General features: G+C 51.5%; 1 protein-coding gene and 1 long non-coding RNA gene across 2 annotated transcripts in view; both read left to right on the forward strand.

Moving 5' to 3' along the window:
* The window catches only part of RHBDL3 (rhomboid like 3), a 28,782-nt gene extending 22,007 nt beyond the window's left edge, over positions 1–6,775 (forward strand). Inside the window, exons 5-6 of the mRNA XM_006099869.3 lie at positions 1,521–1,581; positions 4,885–6,775. Coding sequence (XP_006099931.1) covers positions 1,521–1,581; positions 4,885–5,156 — 333 coding nt within the window. The 3' untranslated portion in view covers positions 5,157–6,775. The remainder of the gene's footprint in view (positions 1–1,520; positions 1,582–4,884) is intronic.
* A 26-nt stretch (positions 6,776–6,801) lies between these two features.
* On the forward strand, positions 6,802–8,589 carry LOC111828143. Its single transcript, XR_002831934.1, has 2 exons — positions 6,802–7,954; positions 7,988–8,589. It is a non-coding gene; the product is annotated as an uncharacterized LOC111828143 (long non-coding RNA).
* The last annotated feature ends 2,437 nt before the right edge of the window (positions 8,590–11,026 follow it).

The following is an 11,026-nucleotide window of genomic DNA, read 5'->3' on the forward strand; positions in this document are numbered from 1 at the left end:
TACCAAAGTTTTCATCCATTGAGTCTTCTGCTTGCAGGTTACACTGAATGTGCCCTTTCCTTGCATTGACTCACTTGACACCTGACAACAGTGAACTTAACCTCTGAGTCTTCTCTTCAATCCTCCCTCATATGCAGGATTTTGAGTTCTCTGATCATCTTGATGGTTCTGCTTGGACTTTGCTGGGTTTGCTCTCCTGCATCCCTTTGCAACCCCGGACCTGTTTGTTGTAGGCAGCAGGAGCGGCACCAGTTGTATGACCGGTGGGGTCAGACCAAACCTGGGTTCAGCAACCTCGGTACTTGGGTTCTGGCTAGGAAAGAATTCAGAGCCAAGACCCAAACTGTAAGAGAACATGTATTGGGTAAATTACAAAGGGAGAAAAAGTAATTCCTGGAAGCACTGGGCTTAGGATATGAGTTATGGAGGTAAAGGAAGGGCCCTTGGAGCTTGGGAGTGAGGAAGCTAATGGTTCTGTGCTGTGTCTGGGGCAGGGAGGGAGAGGGGAAAGGGAAAGGCACCTGCATGCTCCTTGGAGGGAGAGCACGCTGGGTCCTCCCTCCTCAGGGTTTAAGGGTGGAGATTTTAGGGGAGGTTCCAGGGAAATATACTAATAGAACATTCAGCAGTTTTCCAGGCGGGTCCTTTCAGGGTTGTGGTCCCCACTGATTGATTGGCCAGCACCAGGACAGGGGGTCATTATTCAGTGCAGCTGGTCCCGACACCAGTCAGCCAGCCATGGCTGGTTTGGTTGCTTATCTGGGCCTGGAGTTGAAATACAACTGAGGCCTAGATATTATCTCTAGGGAGGAAAGGTCAGGGGTTCCAAACCTCGTGACCATGGATATGGTAGGGGAAGAAAAGTCATCCTGGGAGCAGGTACCACCCTACAATTGGTTGTCCATTGCTAGGCACTGGGACTTTCCACTCTGGTGACCTTCTGTACCTGGCCCATATCTGTCCTTGCCCTGCTCACGTCTCTCTAACTGCCTCCCACAGACCCAGCAATTAATGCAACTCTCAGGTGGTGTCTGTGTGCCTGGAGGAGACAGAGACTCTCAGTTCCCTCTGTCTATGCCCTGCAGGTGCGGCTCCAGAGCTTTCCGACAGTAATACGCTTACCATTGTCTAAAGTCTTAAAGCCACGCTGGTGTGATCTGTGACTAAGCCACAACCCCTCACTCAGGACTTAATGGAGATGACTTATTTATTTCTTTTTAAATGTATTTTTATTGATTTCAGAGAGGAAGGGAGAGGGAGAGAAACATCAATGAAGAGAGAGAATCATTGATTGGCTGCCTCCTGCACGCCCCCAGTTGGGGATGGAGCTGGAAACCTGGGCATGTGTCCTGACTGGGAATCGAACCGTGACCGCCTGGTTCATAGGTCTATGCTCAACCACTGGGCCACGCCGTCCGAGCGGAGATGACTTTTTTAAGTGTCAGGTTTTCTTAAGCGAGACACTTCTACGGAGGAGAGGTCCAATCTGGAACTAATGGAACTCTCTCCTCTTTTCCTAGAACTGGTCAGGCATGAAGTGCCAATTCAAGCTGCTGCGGATGGGTGTGGCCTTGATCTGTAGTAAGTACTGACCGGCTGGCTGCGGGGAGGGAGCCCTGGCCTGGGCCTGGGGATCTGAAGACAGCACAGTCCCTGCCCTTCAGGGGCTTATGGTCAAGAAAAAGAGGGGAGGGGCTGTCAATAATGTGCAACAAGGTGGAGTGTTGTGAGAGAAGTCTGACCTGCTCTGCTATTCCTTAACCTTTCTTAATCTTTTTATTGACATGTGATATGCAAACGGAAAAGTGCACACAGTAAGTGTCCAGCTCAATGACCGGCATCCAGGTCAAGCAAAATAACTTCTTAATAACCTTTTGGGTCACGGAGTCGATCCTTTGAGATCTCCTGTTGGAAGCTAGAGACCCCATCCCTGGAAAAACGCATGTATGTGTGTGTGCATTTGCACTAAAACTAGTCGTCTTAGCAGGTTTACCAACTGTAACTAACCCATGCACCCCCAGGAACAGGCTGTGGGCCCTAGTCAAGAGAGGTCCGTTCTACCTGCAGGGGTCATGTTGACCAAGAGAGGCAGGTGGTCACCGTGTAGCCAAGGTGTTGCAGGCATTGCAGGCAAAAGTGCAGCCTGAACCAAGACAGGCCATGAAGGGTCATGGCCTGCAAGTCGGTTGCAAATTCGACCTTTGAGGTTTGAGACTGTGTGATTGTGATAAGAGATAATAGGCGTCAGCTCATGAAGGGCTTTAAATGCAAAAAGGAAGATCCTTCCTTCCATCTCACCCTCACACACTAGGAAACCACTGGAAGGTTTTAAACAAGATTTACTGACAGATTCGGGTTTGGGAGACCAGTCAGGCTGCAGTGTGGAGAAGGAGTTGCGTGTCACAGGATGAGACCAGAGGCCAAGAGGCTCATTCTGAGATAGAAAGAGAGAATAGTCTGAACAGAGTGAAGCGGGTAGGAAGAAAACAACAGGAACACACAGTCTCTCATTCAGTCCTCAGACCACAGCGGTGAAGAGGATATTTTTAGGCTTAATTTTCAGGGGCGCACCCGAGGCTCGGAGTTCCTTGCCCTGGGCCCCCAGCCAGAGGTGGGAGAGCCGAATTCAGAGCCGGCCTGTGCCTTTTCTAATGCCCACACTTCAGCCAGGCTGGGCAGGAGCACCTGGACGGTCTCTGCCTGGGTCAGCCACCTACCTGGTGGGGAAGAGGAAGACTGGGCCAGAAAAGTCATGGCGAGGAGGGGCCTGTGTGGGCTCCACTTGATCCATGTCTTTCAGGACTCTCTGGTCTCAGTGTCCAGTTGGAGGATCTCCACTTCCAGAGAGGAATTCCCAGCCCTAAAGCCCAGACTCTGAGCCAGGGCAGTGGGGGAAGTGGAGGGGAGAGGGCAGGGGTGAGCACAGCTTCCCTCTGCTCAGACTCTGAGCTTGTCTATTTGCAAGGAAGGGAAGAGAAGCATGACTCTTACTGTTGAAAAAATAACAGCTCTAGCTGGTGTGGCTCAGTGGATAGAGTGTCAGCCTGCGGACTGAAGGGTCTCAGGTTCGATTCCGGTCAAGGGCACATGCCTGGGTTGTGGGCTTGATCCCATTGTAGGGCATGCAGGAGGCAGCCAATCAATGATTCATGTTTCCATCTCTTTCTCCCTCTCTGAAATCAATAAAAATATATTTTAAAAAAATAAAAAACAACAACTCTAAGGATCATCAAAACTAAAATGCTATTTTAGAGTGGGGGACCATGTCTTTCAAACCTCCCCTGTGGAACCCAGGGCCTGCTAAGCAAAGGCAGGAGGATGCCCCAGGGCCTGGGGAGGAGTGGGGAGGACACAGTGCCTGTCCCTGGCTGCACCTTTTCCGCCATCTGTCGGCCATCCTTGGAGTTGCAGGGCCCATGCCAGAAGCTGAGGCAATCCCGGGAGGTGCTGGCACCCCTGGAGTGGTTAGGGTGGAGAGAGGCCCACTGGTGCATTAAATGGTAACTGAACAAGGACACAGTTCCCTTCACAGGGTTTTCTTTCCATCTGTCAAATTCGCCTTGGTTTCCTCATCTGTAAAATGGGGTAAGAGTACCTGCCCTAAGTGTCCTTGAATGGTGGGTTAACAAAATGGCAATTTCCCAGCAACTATTATTTCAAGAGAGTACATCCCCATTGGATTGGCCAATCCAAGAAGTTCATGCAAGAAGGATGGGTTGGAGAGTGGGTGGGGCATTTTAGAATCTGTTAGAAACTCCAGCACTTTGCTGGGACCATTTATTTCCATTCCTTCTTTGCCCTTCTCCCCCTTCATCTCTTCCTTCCAAGCACATACGCACTGGTTCTGAGAGTTTTGAAATGATACATACAAACACTTTATAAACTGTAAAGTGCTAGCACATCTTGCTTGTTATTCATGTCCCGGCAGTGTAGCCTGGTACACGGAGGCTGAGACTTTATACAGATGAGGAAGCTGAGCCTCTGGGACATGTGACAGCAGGGATTCGAGGGCCTGTGGGCTTCTGCATGAGCTGTCCCCTCTGCCTGAAATGCTCTTCACTTGATAGTCACATCTCAGCTCAAATGTCACCTCTTTTAAAAATCTATTATTTTATTTTATTTTTATTTATTTTTTTAGAGAAAGTGGAAGGGAGAGAGAGAGAAACACTGATGTGAGAGAGACACATCGATTGGTTGCCTCCCCCAATCAGGGACGGGAGCCTGCAACCGAGGTACATGCCCTTGACCAGAATCAACCCCAGGACCCTTCAGTCCGCAGGCCAACGCTCTATCCACTGAGCCAAACCAACTAGGACAAAAAAATATTTTTTAATTGATTTCAGAGAGGGAGAGAGAGATAGAAACATCAATGATGAGAGAGAATCAATGATAGGCTGCCTCCTGCACACCCCACATGGGATCGAGCCCACAACCCAAGCATATACCCTAACCAGGAATCGAACCGTGAATTCCTGGTTCATAGGTCGACGCTCAACCACTGAGCCACGCTGGCCGAGCAAACATCACCTCTTTAGGGAGATCTTGCCTGATTCTCCAAACTAAAGAATCCCCCTCCTTATACCCAGCGTTGACTTTAAATCACTTATATTTGTTTCCCATAGAGTTCCTCTTACTGAACTGATCTCGTGTATGTAATGCCGGTGGGTTGCCAGGTCCTATAAGCTCTGGGAGAACAGAGGCTTGTCTGTCTGCTTCACTACCGTGTCCCCAGTGCGCAGAACAAACAGAGCTTGGTCTGTGGCGAGTGGATTAACGGGTGGCTGGCAGAGTGGGTGGCTGGCAGAGTGGGTGGCTTGCAAGGCCTCTCCCTCAGCCCCTGCCCAGGGGCCTCCCGTGACTTCTCTGTGCTTCCTCCCCTTGCAGTGAGCATGGAGTTTGGGCGGGCCGTGTGGCTCCGGTTCCACCCGTCGGCCTATCCCCCGTGCCCTCACCCGAGCTTCGTGGCACACTTGGGTGGCGTGGCCGTGGGCATCACCCTGGGCGTGGTGGTCCTGAGGAACTATGAGCAGAGGCTGCAGGACCAGTCGCTGTGGTGGATCTTTGTGGCCATGTACACCATCTTTGTGCTGTTTGCTGTCTTCTGGAATATCTTTGCCTACACCCTGCTGGACCTAAAGCTGCCCCCGCCCCCCTGACGGCTGGAGGACCAGAGGTCGGGGAGGGGAGGGAGAAGCGGCATCAGAAAGGAGCATCTGGATTCTGTTTTCTCATCACCAGCTCAGGGAGGCCGGGAGGAGAGGACGAGAGACGCTGGGCAGACAGTGGAGGCTCTGTTCCAAAAGGCACCTGCTGGGGGAGTTGGATTGGCTACTGTTGTTTTTCTAGACTCTTCCAAAGACATCGGGCCAGCAAAGGCCTGAGGGGGCTGAGAGTGGCTGTCCCTTTTGGGTGGGCTGAGAACAGCCTCATCCTCCACCCTGCGAGACCATAGAGCAGGGGTGGGGAACCTTCTTACTGCCAACGGCCATTTGGGTATTTATAACATCATTCTCGGGCCATACAAAATCATCAACTTAAACATCAGCCTGCTAGATTTGGTCAGACATTTAACTCACCTGTAATGCCTTGGCAGGGCCAGACCAAATGTTTTCCCAGGCCTTATATGGCCCTCGGGCCGGACATTCCCCACCCCTGCCATAGAGTGTAAGGAAGGCCTGAGGGGGCAGTCGTCAGGCAGGCCCTTGTCCAGCCCAGAGATAATGGCGGGCCAGGAAGTGTCCCCTCTGGAGCTCTGGGAGTGGGAGAGGGCCTGGTGCCGGACATGCGGACTAGGCCCGGGGAGCCCCCGGTGCCTTCCTGTGCCTATCGGTGGGCACTGGGGTGTGGCCTCTAACACCTGCGGGGGGCAGAGGAGGGAGCTTCTGTAACTCCCTGCTCTTGCTACGGGGTACCCAGCAAGAGGAACCCCAGCAAGAGGGAATTCATCCCACATTCCCCCTTGGGGAAGGCCCTGCTTTGGACTTCTCCCGCCCTCTCTCCCCAAATGCTGGCCTCTCGCGCCAGGGCCCACACCCCGTCCCGTGCCCTGCCTTGTCTTTAGGGCCCTGCCCTGCCCCCCCATTGCCCTGACCCTCCATCGTGCCTCTCCTTTGGTTGTGGAGACTGTTCTGATGGTGAGCACATGGTTTGGTGGGTGGAGATGCCCGTGTGATGGGACAAACAATGTGAGGCGAGTAGGAGTCCACAGGGGAAGGCTGCGAGGGGCAGTGGGCGCCTGTGGAGGCGTCTGCGTGAGAGGAAGGAAGGGCTGAGAGGTGGGCTACTGTGGTTCCTGAGGACCCTGGCCTTTAGCAAAGCCTGCCTCTTCTTTTCCACTCTCCGTCCCTTCCAGGCGTCTCCCTGGGAATCGCTGACCGTGGGAGGGCGGCCCCTCAGGATGCTGAGGTTTCCTCGCCTTTGCCAGCTCCTGCTCTGGTTCCCTCTGGAGTGGCCTTCATGCTGAAAAGATTCTGTCCTGTCTCCCTTTGGAGGGGAGGGGTTTTGGGAGTGCAACAGAGGCTGGGCAGGAATATGGAGGCCGTGTGACTTTTGAGTTCAGGGGGGGCGGGAGGTTGCTGCAAAAGGAATTCCAGTTTAGGTGGAGACCTGCTTCTAGAGAAGAATTGTTGGGGTGTGGATGCATGTCAGAGGTGAGGCAGCCGTAGCTCAGGTTCTCAGATCGAGGAGGGAGCCGGGAGGTGTTCGAGTCCATCCCCACGCCCATTTCACAAGGGAATGGCCTCCTGGCAGGAGCTGGTGCAGGCCCCAGGGAGGGTGGGAGGGTGGGCGGTGTGGCTTTATACCGCTCTTGCGACTCCCAACCACTGACAGCCCGAAGGAGGAAGAACCCAGGGTTGGGTTCATGCAGGAACAAGGGCAGGAGTGCAGGGACTGCCTCTGCCAGCCACTGGCCCATGAGAGCCACACCGAGGTTCGAAGTCAGCCGGGCCAGAGGTTTGGGCGTCTTGGGCCACAGTGGCTTCCATCCCCAGTCATCACACACGAATGGGCAAGGTCTTTCTGCCCAGGTCCCCACACCCAGCCCTTCCCGCCTTTGCCCACTGCTAACGAGACTGTCCATCCATCAGGCTGCACTTGCGCCAACTCTGCCCGCTGAGGTGGGTGGGCCAGGTCTGCACTGGGCTGCGTTGCCCTGAGGCACCTTCTCTGTGCCCTGCCAGCCAGTCTCTGCCTCCCGAGGGAAAGGTGTAGCTGGAAGAGTCAGCTCTTTGGGAGAGGAGACTGAGCTGGGGCTGGGGTTGAGGAGATGGGTAAGGATGGCAGAGGGGGCCGTGGCTACTGCTAACCCTGCATGCCTGGGGCTGACCCTCCCTGGAGCGGCAGAGGCGGCTGTCGCCCTGCTGGGGGCTGGGAGCAGGGCTCTCTGCCAGACCCTCTCCTGGCCCCTGGAGGTTCTGGGTTGTAGTTTGAGGGAGCAGAGAGCTACCCCTCCCCCTGCCTTTGTCTGGTGTGGCTTGGAGAGGGGCCTTCCTCTCTCTAGAAAGCCCTCCGAGAGGCATCCAGTTCCCTGGGGCTTAGGATGGAAGCTGTTCGGGAGGACTGCCCAAGGTGGAAGTCCCACCCACCATCCTGTATGTCTGTCCTCTGAGGCCTGGAGCGGCTCAGATTGCCCCATCCTCACCCCTCATCCACACCCCCTATCCTCACCCCCATCCTCACCGTAGGCCCTCAGCCCAGCTGTGTGTCAGCTGCTCCCTGTCCACTGAGTGTCCAAGGGCAACTCAGAAGTTCTCTGGTCTGCTTAACAGCCACCTCACCAGCCTCTCCCAGCCATCACTTCTAAGCAGGTCTCTAACCCAGGGCCAGAGCCTATTTTCTTGTAAGAAAGGTTTCATTTTGGTGTAGGGCCTTCTCCTCAGCAGGTCCCTTTGTTCCCTGGCTCCCAGCACCCTGCCAGCAGCATGTCCCCATCCTCCCTCCTTCCTCAGCCACTGTTGGCCTCCTGGCCAGTGTGCCGAAAAGTGAGGGTGGTGTGAACCTTCAGGCCATGGAGCGAAGTCGGATTCTCATCTGCCTGATGCAGAAATTGAAACCTGGGGACTCTCTAAACAGCAGCCACGGACTCACTCACTCGTTAAACGGAAGAGGAATCACAGAAGCTGGGGAAAGGAAAACAAACCTTCAAAGGAGAAATTTCGTTTTAATGACACCATTAATCATTCGTTTTTTAATTAGGAAAAGCTCCCTAATGAGGCGTAATCGGACTCTCAATTTCCATGAGAACTACTCTTGCCCAGGGGATTAGGAGAGTCATTGCTCACCATGCCCAGCCTTTCCCCAGCGTCCAATTTCATTTGCAAATAATGCAGGTTCCCCAGGTGCCCGGAAGCCCTTTCCTGGCACCGGTCACGTTGCTCCCAGGGCTGGCTGGAAAGCACGGATACTCCTCTGCCTTAAAAAACAGTGCCCAACGCTGAACTCTGCCCTCCCCACCCCCCAAGGAAGTGAGTGGAAAACAAAAAAACCAAGCAACAATGCTTGTTTCTAAATATTTTTGTATTGTGTACATTCTGTATATTTTTGTTGTAACATATTATTTGACCACAGATTCCATTAAAGATTTTTTTTAAGCCATCCATTATTCAGAAAGTGACCTGAAGGGCCTGGCCTCTTTCATCTCGGCCTGGGTCATGGCGTGCGGCCAGGGGGAGCGGGGAAGGGAGGGCAGCCATGGTGGTGGGCCTGTGATTTATGTAATACAGGTGGGGGGTTGTTTCTTGGTGCTGGGGTTTCTGGCTTGGTGATTCTTAACCCTTCTTGAATTACTGAACTCTCTTGAGCAGTTGATGAAAGCTATGATTTTTCTTTCCATAAAAATAGCACAGACGGACAATTTTTTAAAATATTTTTATTTATTTCAGAGAGAGGAAGGGAGAGGGAGAGAGATAGAAACATCCATGATGAGAGGAAATCATCAATCAGATGCCTCCTGCACGCCCCACACCGGGGATTGAGCCCGCAACCCTGACAGGAAAATTGAACCGTGACCTCCTGGTTCATAGGGTGAAGCTCAACCACTGATCCACACTGGTTGGGCCACAGACAGACAATTTTGTGTACATTTTGGGTGGGGCTGGCTGTGTATAAGGAAACCGATGCATGGCTTCGGGTCAAGAACTTCTGTGCCAGGTTTGTGGTGGGTGCCCCGCCTTCCTCTTCCACTCTTACTCTATACTCTGATGAGAGATTAATGTTTTGACTAATATTATTGGAAGAATCTTCTTTGAAATTTCTTAGGCATTTCCTTCTTTCCCTAGTAGCCTAGTCTTTAGGTCTTTCTGAGGACTGTCGACACCCTGATCTTTTGGAAGGGATAGGAATGTTCTCAGAGTAAAAGGGAAACTTCCCAGTTCACAAAGGGAAAAATAAGAGCCTACATGTAAAGGTAAGGACCAAGTGGGCTTTGCATGGATGCAGCCTGAGAAAGTGAAGGTTTCCCCCCGTTTTTCTAAGCCATTGGCAGTGCATGTAGTTTGCTATTCATAACTGTTAAATTTTGTTTGAGGATGAAAGTACCCTGTTCATCATGGGAGTTTCCCGTAATGCTCTTTCCCAACAGTTTCCTGTGTGTCATTTAAAAATATTTCTAAATGCTGCCGAGGTCATCCCAGAACAAACTGTAGAATACCGTTCAGGCCTAAGGTCTAAGAACCCACTTCTGTCTGGAGTGTGAACTGACCTCTCTGTAAGGGAAGTTGGGACCCTGTGTGAGCACCAGTGTTCCCCTGGGTCAGTTCTGGGCTCCCACACCTGAGGCATTTAAAAGCCAGCTCCCTGGACAGACAAAAGCTGTCTAGTTAGCTTTGCCTCTTGCCTCCTCTCACTTCCCTCGTTCCTCCTTCTGCCAGATTCTCCTTCTTCCAATAACTTAATGTTTGCTGCTAATATTAACACAATTTACTGAGTACATACTAGGTGCTAGGCACTGGATGAAACATTTCCAATATATCATTCTCTTTCATTGCACAGCTCCTTGGTGTGACGTGGATATAAATGTCCCCATAGTTACACATGAGGGAAAGACGGGAATTTAGTAACTTCCTATAGCATGTGGCCTGGCTGCATTTCATACCCAGAACTGCCTGGTTGTAGAACTCGCGCTCTCAGCCCTCCGGTGCTCATATAGAACTTCCACACTAAACGTGTAGAAGAGTCAGGGTGTTTGTGTCAAGGTTGTCTCTGTATCAGGGCCATCCAGGAACAGCAGTGAACCTTGGAATATACACTCAGTGTTCTAACAGAACTTCCCTCTTCCAAGTAGTTTACAAGAAAATCCACAGCTGTCAATTCATGACTGCTCCCGATCACCCCCTCCCCCAGTGTCCAGAATCTAGCATTACGCCAACTCAAAGATTCAAAGTCTGAGGGTACTATTTAGGAAGTTTAGCCGTTACAGGACTGGAGCTACCTTCCTAGGCCTCCAAGACTTTGAGGACGCCAGCAGGGCTTTCGTTACCGAGAAGACATGGTTAGGAAAGTGTAGTCCTAGTCACCGAATCTCATTTTCCAGATGCCTGCAGGCTTTTCTGGCATCTGGTCTAAGGGATCCTCTGGTAAAGGACAGGCACCTGTCAGGGTGAATAATGAATGAGAGGAAAGGGAAGTGGCCTGGGTGATGGAGTTCTACAGATGACGCTACTGGATGGTGAGTAAAATATTGCATGGAAATTCCTTACGCCCTGCCTGATGCCTCTTGCAAGATGCAGAAAGATGTGTTCCAGCAGATGATTCAATTTTCTTCAACAAATTCCTTAGCATAACAATTATAATTTCCCCATAAACTTTTTGTGAGTTAATAAAAATGTCAGGCCTGAGAGAATCGAGCTCATTAAATAAAAATGACTATGTTGGTGAGAAGCTAAGTTGTTTTATTATTATTATTATTATTATTACAAATATAATTACAACAGAAAAAGAAAGAAAAAAATAATTACAGATAAACTGAAACCATTTTTGATATGACATACATTTCCTGTGTGTATGTGGCACACAAATAATACATAAA

The sequence above is a fragment of the Myotis lucifugus genome, unplaced genomic scaffold (assembly GCF_000147115.1).
Source record: "Myotis lucifugus unplaced genomic scaffold, Myoluc2.0 scaffold_287, whole genome shotgun sequence".
Classification (NCBI taxonomy): Eukaryota; Metazoa; Chordata; class Mammalia; order Chiroptera; family Vespertilionidae; genus Myotis; species Myotis lucifugus.